The sequence below is a fragment of the Crinia signifera genome, chromosome 7 (assembly GCF_055691185.1).
Source record: "Crinia signifera chromosome 7, ASM5569118v1, whole genome shotgun sequence".
Taxonomy (NCBI): Eukaryota; Metazoa; Chordata; class Amphibia; order Anura; family Myobatrachidae; genus Crinia; species Crinia signifera.
The window spans coordinates 15,537,320-15,552,887 of NC_139223.1; the positions used below are offsets into that span (position 1 = coordinate 15,537,320).

Below are 15,568 nucleotides of genomic sequence, written 5' to 3' on the forward strand. Positions count from 1 at the left end.
TTACAATAGTAGACAGTGATCAAACACACTGGGTAACGACAGACAGACTTGGAGGTAGGAGAGCCCTGCTGCAAGCTTACAATCTATAGGGATATAGGAGGGAAACACAAGGACAGGCACCAGTAATAGCATAGCAGTCCCACCAAGTTACAAGTCCAGAAGGGAAGCTATATAATACATAAGTGCCTCAGAGGGTTATGCATGTAGAACTTAAATATGATAGGCTTGCCTGAAGAGGTGAGTTTTCAGGAAACGCTTGAATGTTTGGAGGCTGGTGGAGAGTTTTATTGTGTGTGGAAGGGCATTCCGTAGGATGGGAGCAGCCCGATGAAAGTCCTGTAATAGTTAATGGGAGCTGGTGATCCGTGCAGAAGTGAGACGCAGATCCTGTGCAGAGCAGAGTGGTCGAGGTGGGAGATATTTTGTGATAAGTGCAGAGTTATTGGGCTACAGTGACATGGCAGCTTCCTGTAACGCGGTATAATGTTTTAAAATGCAGGCAGTGGTGGTGGTGAATGTGTACATGGGGTTTTCTAGGGGTTGAGTCTTGGATGCCACAAGTGAGAACTTGGCCGCTGGTGAAAAACCATGTGACAGTGGCAGATAGAGGTGGGTAGGATACTAATACCCCATTCACACCAGAAATGCAGGGACAAACCCGGGAATTCAGTTCCCGGGACAAGCAGGAACATTCCCGGGTTTGGACCCATTCACACCAGAAATGTCCCTGCATTTTCTGGTGTGGGAAGGAGGCCGGGAGGAGGCGGGATGGCGGCGGAGGTGGGGAGAATACTCACCCCCGGTTGCTGGTCCTCCGCACAGGCCAGGGATCCACACAGGCGGCGACGCAAATGACGGGACAGGCGGCGGATGAAGATGACGCAGCTCTCTGGCGTCCTCACTGCCGCCGGAGAGCTGCGTCCTCATCATCCAACGGCTGTCCCGTCATTTGCGCCCGCCGCCTGCATTAATTCCCGTCGGACAGGACACGGCAACCCGGGTAAGTATACTCTTTACCTTTCACACCAGCCAGGTCCCCGGGTTGAACCCGGGAACAACCCTGCTACCTAGCCGGGTTGGATTGCCGGCAATTTTGCCCGGTAATTTGTCCCGGGTACCTTTCACACCAGAGGTAGTAACGGGTTGTTCCCGGACTCAACCCGGGAATTTAGGCTGGTGTGAAAGGGGTATTAAAGAGAAAGTGGTGGTCCTGGAGAAGACCCTCATAGGGGCCATGTCCTGTCTGGTGCCCTTTTTACAGCTGAGTGAACACAATCACGGGGGACACCTGAAAACTGCTGCACATAAATGATTTGCTATATCACACATCAGCCTCCAACATGGCTGCCCGCGTGGTATGTGTAGGACTGTAGGTGATGCCCATCTTATTCTTCTGCATTTCCCAGTGCCATGGGTGACACAATTTATATATGATGGGAATCTGTCATGGTAAATCTTTTCCCATACATGTAAGGTTTCCTAATCCTATATAATAATATGCGCATGCTGCTCCTAATCTCTATGGGGGGATTCAGATGTTGTGCATGCTGGGGGCCACTGAATGGAATAATGCTCACATTTGGGTGGAGTTGGATGAAGTACGAACGGAGCTGTTGGGCTCAGTGATGCCCATCGATGATTCTAAATCATCGATGGTTTATGGCCAATGTTGAATACTTTTTCCGTCAATGGGGGAGTACCAGAATGCTTCCCTCCATCGATGGCACTGCAGACCAGATTTATTTTTTACAATATGCGAAACATAGAACCGCCCCTGAAGTCCCGCCCCCATGTTCTGATTGGCACAAGGGCCAGTGAATCAAATGAAATTGACCATCGATAGGTAAAAATGATTGATGGACATCCAACACATAGTTTAATACTATCGATGGCTGGTTGCAGTTTTGCCATTGATGGTGACTGCACCGATGTGCAGATATGCTGAAAAGATCCCTCCAAAAATGGCTGCCACCATGGAAGAGACAGATGCTAGAGGTCCTGCTGGACCTTTACACGGAAGTGGTGTGTATGTGAGCACTAAACCCCTGGCAATAAGCATGTAACCCCTAGCAATGAGCACTAAACCCCTGGCAACAAGCATGTAACCTCTAGAAATGAGCACTAAACGCCTGGCAATAAGCATGTAACCCCAAGCAATGAGCACTAAACCCCTGGCAAGAAGCATGTAACCCCAATAAGGAACACTAAACCCCTGGCAACGAGCATGTAACCCCTAGCAATGAACACTAAACCCCTGGCAACGAGCATATGGGTTACAAATCGTTTTATGATTAATGTAGGTGGGGTTTTGATAAATTTCTAGTTTCGCCACTGGATAGACTGGTACTTTATCTCTCGCCAATGTTTGCTGAGATTTGTGTAAATGAAATGTAATGCCATTTTTCTAGGGCTTACAGCGTGTAGTCTAGGTGTGTCCAAAGTATGGCCCTCCAGCTGTTGTGAAACTACAAGTCCCATCATACCATGCCACAATTTTGCTATTAGGGAATGCTAAAATCATGGCAAGGCATGCTGGGATGTGTAGTTTCACAACAGTTGGAGGGCCACAGTTTGGACATGCGTGGTGAAGTCTGTGCCCCAGCATACGGTATTCCCTCTGTGACCTCCCTTTCCTGCAGATAGGCAGTGACTGTCACCTCCATGCTGCCATTGTGTCGGAGGGAGCTGTGTCGCTGCTGGTTGCCTGTAATAATCAGAGCACCCCATATGCTCCTGTAGGAAATGAGGCAGGAAGCGCCGGTCCCAGTACTTCCTGCTCTCCTGTTGTTGGGGATAAACAGCTGGAATTCCAGCCAAACTGGAGGACAAAGCGCCGGATCAGCACGCTGGCCGGAACAATCGCACGCAACGCCATACACCGCGGTCCGGAAAGTGTTAAACAGAAAAACTAGTAGCAATCAGTGTTTCTTAGTGCAAGTCTCGTCTACAAAATGACACATTACAGCAGCCCCGTCCCCGTTTCTATGGTAACTGCAGCCACTTGGCCTACGTATAGCTGAGACTCGGCTGCAGGATGCTGGCAGGTTTCCGCTCAGTACAGTGGTTATTACCGTTTGCACATAACCTGGGGTCACACCAATGTCCGCTCGCGGGTTGTGTTCTGCCGTACTGTGCGTTTTACATCGGTATGGTGGAAGCCATATTACTGATATCAATGATAAGACAGGCTGTCCATTCACATGAGACCCACTGCGATATCACTGCGCCTCAATAATGTTCATGCATGAATAACCTCAAACAAAATGGCTGCCATCTTTGTGAGAGCTCTTTATCCATAAGTGTTTCTTGTGGTGTATGGGCTGGGGTTTATTGCAGTGTAGATGCCAAGTGCTGAAACGCAGCAACACCCCGCCCGCCGCCGCCGAATCCCCATGTGTTCGCTAGCTCATCCCCTCGCATATGTCGGAAAGAAGTCTCAACTGACTTTTATTTCCTTCGGTGTCCGCCGAAGAGGGGGCGAGTGTTGGTGTCTGAACGCATCGGCCCGCCTGTGTTTTCATTGGTTCACCCATAAAACGCTGGACCTTCCCATTGGCGAGCCCTGTTTCCGGCCCCTCCTCCCTGCAAGGAATGACTCAGCAAGTGTTTAACTTGCCGAAGTTGTTCGTTGCCAGGGTCTGCACCATCCAAAGTGAATCACCCCCCTTGCCCTGAATCAGGTTCAGGGGGTCTGTAGTTATTACACATAGTTTCCGGCTGAGCCTGTTCGTTGTATGGTTTATTGTTACTCTTGTGCGCTGCTTTCCGACGTCTTTTCCAGCTGTAATAACCGGGGCAGGTTCTCAGATGCCCGATGGCTTCAGTACAAGGGATGGCTGCATGCGTCACCAGGCCGATGATTTCTGGTCCTGTGGTTCTGACTGTACCGACACATCCGGAATATGGTAGTTCCGAGTCCTCATTGTATTTAGCCGCTTTCCTTATGTCTCTGTGTGTGCCGACACCTCAGCAGGGGGTCACACTGTTCGGATTACGGATTTTACTGCATGTGACGGGGACAGATGTGTTACGCCTGATAAAGTGATGCAGCAACCAATCAGCTCTGTTTTGAATAATGACAGGAGTTGATTGGCTGGTGCGTTATCACCTTCCACTTTATCAACACACTATGACTTCACGTCATAGGGCGGTATTCAATGTGCCTGATTCGCCAGGTTTTTATGGCGAATTTGTGCTGTTTGGCGAATTTTTGACTAAAATGGTGAATCACCCTATTCAGTGACCAGATGGCGAATACATTTGAAGGGTTTTTTCGTCATGATTCACCGAGTAGCAATCGCTATCTTTTTATGGTGAAGTGGAATGTGAACTTTTAAAATAAAGTGTTTTGTTTTTTACATTTGGTGTCAAAAAATCTGGAATTTTATTCTGAGGAGGGGTATGCTATTTTTATTCATGTGCTGTAAGCACATGAATATATATTTAATTTAAAAAAATATATATATATTTTTTTTTACACAGCAGCCAGCAGGGGGCGCCGGAGCCGAGCCGCTCATTACATATTCATATATTCACTGCACCCGATCGTTACATATGCACGATCGGGTGTAGTGAATATACCCGGTCCCCTGCTGGCACCCCCGGGGGGCAGCCTGTGCTGCCTGGCACCCGGGGAGCCCACCTCTCCCCAACATATGCTCTGGGGCAGGCAGAGAGACTTCCATCTCCCTGCCTGCCACCGTCCTCAGGCTCCCTGCGGCGTTCGCCGCAGGAGCTCATATTCGCCGGTCAGGGGCAGCGAGCCCCTGACTCGTTGAATACCGGAGCCGGCGAGGCTCCGGAACGTGGCGAATGTGCAGCGAATCCTAAACAGGATTCGCTGCACCTCGCCGGTATTCACATTGAATACCGCCCATAGTGTGTCTTAATACGTTCCAAACTAGGTCAGACCCTGGCCAGTCCCATTACCACCGCAGCTCTGGCCCAGATCATTTCTGAGTTGGAGCCGCTGGCATTACACACGGGTTCAATAACAGCTTGGTGGTGGGATGTACAAAGCAGCGGCGGTACATCCTGACGCCCATTGCGCTGATGCTCATCGCATATGTAGTAAAGGGCAATTCTCCCGATAAGAGCTGTCCCTTGCCATCCCCATGGCTGCCTGGATTTCCTCATTTCTAACGGGGAAGTCTAACTGCGCATGTGTAGATTAGCTGACGGCCGCGGGGCATGCTGGGAGGGATCCGTGTCATTTTTTTGTTTTGTAAATCCCACCCGCTTCTCTAAGCAGCAGTAGCGACTCTGGCTCCTCCCCCCCAACATGACTGGCCCTGCCCCCAGGATACTGTAAGTGCAAAGAAACCCATTTATCAATGGTTGATAAAGCTCCTTGTGTATGATAAGAGGTGCTGCAGCCAATAAGTTCCAAACTGCCTGGATCGCCATTTATAATACACAATGGCTCTTGTTCAGATCTGATCGCAGTACAAATTTGTTCTCAAAATTGGCGAAACCATGTGGGGGGCAGATGTAACATGTGCAGAGAGCGTTAAATATGGGTGGGGTGTATTGAAACTAAAATTTAAATTGCAGTGTATAAATAATGCAGCCAGTATCTACCCTGCACAGAAACACAATAACACACAAATTCAACTCTCCCTGCACATCAGCAGTGCACATGGTTTTGCCCAAATCTAACTATCTGCCCCACCTGCAGTGCACATGGTTTTGCCCATTTTGAGAACAAATGTGGGTACTTGTGTAGGTACTTGTGTAGTTTCACGGCGGCAGCTGGCCACCCGGGTCCGTGTCCGTTCCCACACAATTCGGGACTTTATAAAACCAACTCCGCGCCGACGTGGATAGTGGGGGTATGAACTATCCATGTCAGGGTGGAGTCGGTTTTATAAAGCGTGGCGAGGGGACGCGGACTCGGAAGGAGCAGGAGCAATACACAAATTTGTACTGTGATCAGATCTGAATCAGGGCTAATGAGTTTTACCATTCACATCCAGTTTTATCACTCCTTGATAAATGAGCCCCTAAGTATGACACATTGTGGCAACAAGTTATTTCCATACTGTATATAGCATATTTTGGTTAATAAGCTTGTGGAGGCTTCCAATAGTTATGACCATCCTGCGTTAAACTATATGAAGTGCAAGAAATATTTGACCATTCACCAGTGGCGTAACTAAAAATGTTACTCACCCCAGCCGAAATATATAGTCTGGCGTCCACCCCCAAAATATCGTTATATACCCCTGTGGCATTTTCAGTGGTGGCGTGGCACTGCAGCCCCTCAGCCTGCTCGGCAGACTTTTCTCCTCCTAGCCCAAGAGGGATAAAAGCACCCCTCAGGTAGGCCCTCTTTGCTGTCCGGCAGCCCCTCACGGAGGCCCTCTCAATCTCAGTAGCTCGGCAGCCCGGCATCTCCTCTTCTCGGCCCACTCGTTTCCACAAGCCACTGGACTGGTGTACAGTCGTCCTCCACACTAAAACTAGCGGGCGGACATGGGTGAAGGGGCAGACAGATGCAGCTGAAGGGGCGGGCGGACGTGGGGATGCGCTGCATGACCTCTGATGTCACGCAGCGAGGAGCCGAGCCGCACACAGATGGGCAGCGTCTGAAGCTTAGACCTGCGCTGCTAAATCCCGGGATTGGGTCGTCCAATCCCGGGATTCAAATCCCGCTGATTTTGGCCGCAAATTCCGGAATCCCGCCGATCCTGGGATTGGCCACCCTAGCGGGTGGCTCTCAGCAGGCGCTGGGAGACAGTCTGCGGCACACAGTGCGCCCTGTGCCCACCCTCTCTGCTTCTGCCGCCTGATGAGCACTGGCGGCGCCCCGCTGGAGCTTGCTCCCCCAAGCAGCCGCGGTGGCTGCCGTATGGTAGCTACGCCACGGCCATTCACATCAGTCCCTGCCCTATGGAGCTTACAATCTATAGTCCCTACTGCATGTTCACACATTCATGCTAGGGTTAATTTTGATGGAGCCAATTAACCTACCTGGATATATTTTTGGGAAACCGAAGTAGCCAGACGAAACCCATGCAAGAACAGAGAGAATATACAAACTCCACACATGTGCCCCATTTTCAGAGCTGGCAAACGGTCTGTAGTTGTATGGGCCCCAATAGCAAGGAAGCTGAGAAACCGCTTTTCCATAAATACATCAACATATGTGTCCCACTTTATTAGGGATGCGGTCCAGATCCCTGCAGCAGAATCCCGATGAGAAGTATCATGATGAGGATTAAGCTGGGTATCCATTACACCAGTGGTTCTCAACCTCGGTCCTCCGGACCCCCAACAGTTCACGTTTTCCAGGTCTCCTCACAGAATCACAAATGAAGTAATTAGCCCACCTGTGGATCTTTTTAAATGTGTCAGTGAATAATGAGTGCACCTGCAGGGTGACCTGGAAAATGTGAACTGCTGGGGGGTCCTGGGGACCGAGGTTGGGAACCACTGCATTAGAAGATATACAAATCACGCGATGGTCGCCCTTATTTCTTAGTGCATACTATTTACAAACTAAATGTTGTGTATCGTTCTGTCTTTAGCAATATATGTGTAGTCCAGGTACTGGCGGCACTCAAAACGGCTAGAAATAAACTCCACGGACCCCAAGTATGTTGTCAGCATTTTAAAACCTCTGTATTAAGTTCTTTTATCTGGATGATATATGTAAGCTCTCACAAGCAGGGCCCTCCTCCCTCGTGACTTTCTTTCTCTAAACCATCTGCAATGGAGCAAACTCCTGTGGGTTTCTGCCTCCCTGATACTTATATCAGTGGCGTCTGCTGATGCAGCTATGACCCTGTACTCGTATTCTGGCGTATTCACCAGCAAATCACCGATTCCGGGTTTGCTTATTCGTTTATGTAATCAGTAATCGGGTGCTACAGATCCCCTGTGGCATCATTAAAATTAAAAACCTGCTACCTGTTTCTACCTTTATGGAATAAGAGGATTTCATGTCATAGGGGCTAAGTGTACTGTGTTGCTTAACTTACGGACCAGGCACTGTGATTATACTCTGCCTAGGTGTGCCGCCCTGTGACCTATATATATATATACATCCTGGAAATCAATCGTGTGTGTGTGTATGTATATATATATATATATAAAAAAAGGTAATAGTGGCATTGACTGTTAGCAGGTGAAAAAACAATGGACCAATTTTAATCCATGCTTATCAATGTTTCGGGGCAAGCCCGCCCCGTCATTATGATACAGTGACGTATATATACATAAATAAATAACTCACCCGGTTCGGCAGTACTTGCGTGTCAAACAGTGCATCATCAGGATGTGGGTCAGCCACTAGTCACGTCCTGCGGTCACTGAAACATATACACAAATGAGGATAAACAAACACCGTGGCACGGATTAAAATTGGCCCATTTGTTTTTACATCTGCTCTGAGTGCCACTCTTTTACTTCATTTATATCCAGAGGCTTTGTCACCTCAAGTGGTAGGCACCAGCAGCTCATTTAAGTCCTGAGTGACTGTTCTTTCCCCCATTGCTATATCTCTTATGGCTTATATAATAGCCCAGAACTGTCAATCTGTGATTCTGTGTATAACGCTGGGCGGAGTCACTCTATGACTCCGCCCAGCAACAGTCACAGAGTGACAGATCTGGCCAGTGCACTCGCTTCCTCCAAACATTAGAGAGTGGCTACCTGAAGGAGCAGAGGAGCATACCTCCCAACTTCCGTCCGGAGGCGCGCGAGCGCCCGAAAAGGGGGCGGGGCGTATGCAAATGAGGGCGCGGCTTATGATAATTAGCCGCGACCTAATTTTCATACGAGAATAGACGCTGTGCGCATGCGCACAGCGTCTATTCTACTAGATTGGGGGGTCTCCCAACTGCCACGGAATCGTGACAGTTGGGAGGTATGGAGGAGGGACGACCCGCTGTAGCAGCAAACTTGTAGTGTCTGGCAGGAGCTGGGTGCACTGTAGGGAAGAAACAGAAAATAAACTCAATTCCCACCGGCCCTTGCTGCTGTGAGTTGTATAGTTTACTTTCAGTTTCCTCACTACAGTTTGGTGCAGCCCAGGACCAGCAGAGTAAAATGAAGAGGGAATTGGGAGCACAGGGGGTAAGTTACCTCAGCCCACCCCCTGTCAGGCTCCCAAGTGTTTTACCAACCCAGCAGTGCCTCCAGAGGTCCAAAAAGGGGGTGGAGCTACACAGCACTGTACTTCCAGCACCAGCCTGAGCCACCTTAAATGGACTTATGGCAGAGGCACTGTATGTGTGTAAATGTGTGTGCATAACTGCTAAGTAATTTTGACTGTATGAATATGTGTGTGAAAGTTAATGTGCACGTCTTTAGGTGTATGATTTTAATAACCCCTCCCGCAGCCTAACCCTAACCTCCCCTAACGCAGCCTAACCCTAACCGAGCCTAACCCTAACCTCCTGCAGCCTAACCATAACCTTACCTAATGCAGCCTAACCCTAACCTCCTGCAGCCTAAACATAACCTTACCTAACGCAGCCTAACCTCCCCTAATGCCGCCTAACTCTAACCTTCCCTCCAGCACCCTAAACTCCTGCAGCCAAACCTCCTGCAGCCTAACCTGCCCTCCAGCAGCCAAATTCTATCCTCCCCTCCAGCACCCTGCCTCTAACTTCCCCTCCAGCAACCTGACCATAACCTCCTCTCCCGCAGCCTGACCATAACCTCCACAAACGTAGCCTGACCCTAACCTCCCCTAACCCTCACCTGCACTCCAGCAGCCTAACCCACCCCTCCCGCAGGCTAACCCTAACCTCTCCCACAGCCTAACCCACCCCTCCCGCAGGCTAACCCTAACCTCTCCCACAGCCTAACCCACCCCTCCCGTAGGCTATAGCTGCCCATACACGGAGCCGTTCGCCGGCATCCGTTCTGTACTATGCGATGCGCGCTCCCGCGCATCACATAGTACGGTACAAAAAGTATGTGCTGCACATACTTTTTGTACTAGGTACACATCGGATCAGATCGCAGTGCATGCACACTGCATGCACTAGGGATGCGATCCGATCCGATGTGTGCTGTTTAAGTCCCAAACGGAACCGTTAAACGGACCGTGTATGGGCAGCTTAACCCTAACCTCTCCCACAGCCTAACCCACCCCTCCCGCAGGCTAACCCTAACCTCTCCCACAGCCTAACCCACCCCTCCCGCAGGCTAACCCTAACCTCTCCCACAGTCTAACCCACCCCTACTGCAGGCTAACCCTAACCTTCTCTCCCACAGCCTAACCTACCCCACCCGCAGGCTAACCCTAACCCCCCTCACGCAGCCTATTAAAAGTAAGTTTTATTAAAAAACAAAACAATAAGTGCTTGACCACTCCCCTTTTATGTGGTCACGCCCCTTTTCAGGAGCGAGCGAACAAACAAACCTACCCTCCAGCCCCACTGACTGCACATAATCTGCCCTCCTGCCCCACTATATGCACTTCATCTACCCTCCTGCCCCACTGACTGCACATAATCTGCCCTCCTGCCCCTTTGACTGCACATCATCTACCCTCCTGCCCCACTTACTACACATCATCTACCCTCCTGCCCCACTTACTACACATCATCTACCCTCCTGCCCCACTGACTGCACATCATCTACCCTCCTGCCCCACTGACTGTACATCATCTGCCCTCCTGCCCCACTGACAACATCATCTGCCCTCCTGCCCCACTGACTGCACATCATCTACCCTACTGCCCCACTGACTGCACATCATCTACCCTACTGCCCCACTGACTGCACATCATCTACCCTACTGCCCCACTGACTGCACATCATCTACCCTCCTGCCCCACTGACTGCACATCATCTACCCTACTGCCCCACTGACTGCACATCATCTACCCTCCTGCCCCACTGACTGCACATCATCTACCCTCCTGCCTCACTGACTGCACATCACCTACCCTCCTGCCCCACTGACTGCACATCACCTACCCTCCTGCCCCACTGACTGCACATCCTCTACCCTCCTGCCCCACTGACTGCACATCATCTACCCTCCTGCCCCACTGACTGCACATCACCTGCCCCACTGACTGCACATCCTCTACCCTCCTGCCTCACTGACTGCACATCCTCTACCCTCCTGCCTCACTGACTGCACATCACCTACCCCCCTGCCCCACTGACTGCACATCACCTTTCCTCCTACCCCACTGACTGCACATCACCTACCCTCCTGCCCCACTGACTGCACATCACCTACCCTCCTGCCCCACTGACTGCACATCATCTACCCTCCTGCCCCACTGACTGCACATCACCTGCCCCACTGACTGCACATCACCTACCCTCCTGCCATACTGACTGCACATCATCTGCCCTCCTGCCCCACTAACTGCACATCACCTGCCTCACTGACTGCACATCATCTACCCTCCTGCCTCACTGACTGCACATCATCTACCCTCCTGCCCCACTGACTGCACATCACCTACCCCCCTGCCCCACTGAATGAACATCACCTACCCTCCTGCCCCACTGACTGCACATCATCTACCCTCCTGCCTCACTGACTGCACATCATCTACCCTCCTGCCCCACTGACTGCACATCACCTGCCTCACTGACTGCACATCACCTACCCTCCTGCCTCACTGACTGCACATCCTCTACCCTCCTGCTCCACTGACTGCACATCCTCTACCCTCCTGCCCCACTGACTGCACATCATCTACCCTCCTGCCCCACTGACTGCAAATCATCTGCCCTCCTGCCCCACTGACTGCACATCATCTGCCCTCCTGCCCCACTTACTGCACATCATCTACCCTCCTGCCCCACTGACTGCACATCACCTACCCTCCTGCCCCACTGACTGCACATCATCTGCCCTCCTGCCCCACTGACTGCACATCACCTGCCCCACTGACTGCACATCACCTACCCTCCTGCATCACTGACTGCACATCACCTACCCTCCTGCCCCACTGACTGCACATCCTCTACCCTCCTGCCCCACTGACTGCACATCACCTGCCCCACTGACTGCACATCACCTACCCTCCTGCCTCACTGACTGCACATCACCTACCCTCCTGCCCCACTGACTGCACATCACCTGCCCCACTGACTGCACATCACCTACCCTCCTGCCTCACTGACTGCACATCACCTGCCCCACTGACTGCACATCACCTACCCTCCTGCCCCACTGACTGCACATCACCTGCCCTCCTGCCCCACTGACTGCACATCACCTACCCTCCTGCCCCACTGACTGCACATCATCTACCCTCCTGCCCCACTGGCTGCACATCATCTACCCTCCTGCCCCACTGACTGCACATCCTCTACCCTCCTGCCGCACTGACTGCACATCACCTGCCCCACTGACTGCACATCACCTACCCTCCTGCCCCACTGACTGCACATCCTCTACCCTCCTGCCCCACTGACTGCACATCACCTGCCCTCCTGCCCCTCTGACTGCACATCATCTACCCTCCTGCCCCACTGACTGCACATCATCTACCCTACTGCCTGCACATCATCTACCCTCCTGCCCCACTGAGTGCACATCATCTGCCCTCCTGCCCCACTGACTGCACATCACTACCCTCCTGCCCCACTGACTGCACATCCTCTACCCTCCTGCCCCACTGACTGCACATCACCTGCCCCACTGACTGCACATCACCTACCCTCCTGCCCCACTGACTGCACATCCTCTACCCTCCTGCCCCACTGACTGCACATCACCTGCCCTCCTGCCCCACTGACTGCACATCCTCTACCCTCCTGCCCCACTGACTGCACATCATCTACCCTCCTGCACCACTGACTGCACATCATCTACCCTCCTGCCCCACTGACTGCACATCACCTACCCTCCTGCCCCACTGACTGCACATCATCTACCCTCCTGCCCCACTGACTGCACATCATCTACCCTCCTGCCCCACTGACTGCACATCACCTACCCCCCTGCCCCACTGACTGCACATCATCTACCCTCCTGCCCCACTGACTGCACATCACCTACCCTCCTGCCCCACTGACTGCACATCATCTACCCTCCTGCCCCACTGACTGCACATCATCTACCCTCCTGCCCCACTGACTGCACATCAACTACCCTCCTGCCCCACTGACTGCACATCATCTACCCTCCTGCCCCACTGACTGCACATCATCTGCCCCACTGACTGCACATCACCTACCCTCCTGCCCCACTGACTGCACATCCTCTACACTCCTGCCCCACTGACTGCACATCATCTGCCCCACTGACTGCACATCACCTACCCTCCTGCCCCACTGACTGCACATCCTCTACACTCCTGCCCCACTGACTGCACATCACCTACCCTCCTGCCCCACTGACTGCACATCACCTACCCTCCTGCCCCACTGACTGCACATCATCTACCCTCCTGCCTCACTGACTGCACATCACCTACCCCCCTGCCGCACTGACTGCACATCACCTACCCTCCTGCCGCACTGACTGCACATCACCTACCCTCCTGCCCCACTGACTGCACATCACCTACCCTCCTGCCCCACTGACTGCACATCATCTACCCTACTGCCTGCACATCATCTACCCTCCTGCCCCACTAAGTGCACATCATCTGCCCTCCTGCCCCACTGACTGCACATCACTACCCTCCTGCCCCACTGACTGCACATCCTCTACCCTCCTGCCGCACTGACTGCACATCACCTGCCCCACTGACTGCACATCACCTACCCTCCTGCCCCACTGACTGCACATCCTCTACCCTCCTGCCCCACTGACTGCACATCACCTGCCCTCCTGCCCCACTGACTGCACATCATCTACCCTCCTGCCCCACTGACTGCACATCATCTACCCTACTGCCTGCACATCATCTACCCTCCTGCCCCACTGAGTGCACATCATCTGCCCTCCTGCCCCACTGACTGCACATCACTACCCTCCTGCCCCACTGACTGCACATCCTCTACCCTCCTGCCCCACTGACTGCACATCACCTGCCCCACTGACTGCACATCACCTACCCTCCTGCCCCACTGACTGCACATCCTCTACCCTCCTGCCCCACTGACTGCACATCACCTGCCCTCCTGCCCCACTGACTGCACATCCTCTACCCTCCTGCCCCACTGACTGCACATCATCTACCCTCCTGCCCCACTGACTGCACATCATCTACCCTCCTGCCCCACTGACTGCACATCATCTACCCTCCTGCCCCACTGACTGCACATCATCTACCCTCCTGCCCCACTGACTGCACATCATCTGCCCTCCTGCCCCACTGACTGCACATCACCTACCCCCCTGCCCCACTGACTGCACATCCTCTACCCTCCTGCCCCACTGACTGCACATCCTCTACCCTCCTGCCCCACTGACTGCACATCTCCTACCCTCCTGCCCCACTGACTGCACATCATTCTCCCTTCACTGCAGCCTGCTCACAGCCAGCCTACACGCTGCCCTCAGGTAAAAGCCTGGCAATGGCATCCACCATTCCCCTACCACAGCCACACCCCTACCCTATCTGCCGCTCCCACACCAACCGCAACCACGGACACATTATGGTTGACCAGCATTATGTCGACATGCATTTAGGTCGACATAAGTTAAGGTTAACATGCAGGAAGGTCGACAGGGTCATTAGGTCGACATTGAAAAAGTGTACGCAGTTTTTTTTTTTTTTACCGGAATCTCAACACAATCAACATAAACACTAAAATGTAGCACTACGTCCTCTCGCATTGCTCACTGCACTCGCCATGCTTCGGGCACAGTGCACTTGCCATGCTTCGGGCTCACTGCACTTGCCAAGCTTCGGGCACAGTGCCTCGCTATGCTCAGCACACTATTTTATTCTCTCACCACACTCTAGTCTAGTGGATCGTAGGGCATGAAATACCACCTGTCAAGCCTTACGATGGTGTGAAGAGCCCCGATAGGGCGTGATGAATCACCTAGTACACACACACACATATATATGGTAGTGTGTACACACTTCTTAACGATTTAAACAAAAGTGTTGCTGCTCGTGCGGAATTATCTAGTGGTAGCAAACTCCAGTCCTCGAGAGCTACCAACAGTTCACATTTTCCAGACAACCTAGCTGCTGCACAGGTGCACTCATTACTCACTGACACATTTCAAAAGAGCCACAGGTGGAGCTAATTACTTCACTTGTGATTCTGTGAGGAGACATGGAAAACGTTAACTGTTGGTAGCTCTCGAAGACTGGAGTTGGCTACCCCAGGTCTAGTGTGTACCCCACTTAAGGAGGGAACAGATACCAAGGGTAATCCGATAAAAATCCCATCATTGCACCTCTCGCTCTGCCTTTCGTAGAAAATTACATGAAAAATGTACTTTATTTGCTGTATTCATATTGTACTAATTTATTTATTAAGTTATTTGTATAGCCAAATTACACTCAGGCGCTAATCTTATTGAACCCAAAATATAATAAGTTAGGGTGCTTGTTTAGTTTCACGGCGGCCGATATATTGGATGCGATATCGGCCGATCCGATGCGATTTTTTGCCTGTTCATAACCCCACTATCCACTACGCATGGAGTTGATTTTATATAGTGTGGCGAGGGGAC

The 15,568-nt window shown here is 51.9% G+C and overlaps 1 protein-coding gene across 2 annotated transcripts in view; it reads right to left on the reverse strand.

The window, feature by feature from the left end:
- LOC146019826 (nucleoside diphosphate kinase A1) overlaps window positions 1-15,568 on the reverse strand; it is a 179,729-nt gene that overhangs the window by 23,610 nt on the left and 140,551 nt on the right. Inside the window, exon 1 of one of the 2 annotated variants that reach the window (XM_083152407.1) lies at window positions 8,237-8,286. The exons of the other annotated variant lie outside the window; for it this stretch is intronic. Coding sequence (XP_083008533.1) covers window positions 8,237-8,274 — 38 coding nt within the window. The 5' untranslated portion in view covers window positions 8,275-8,286. Of the gene's footprint in view, window positions 1-8,236; window positions 8,287-15,568 lie in introns of those variants that run through there. 2 annotated transcript variants of the gene reach the window in all.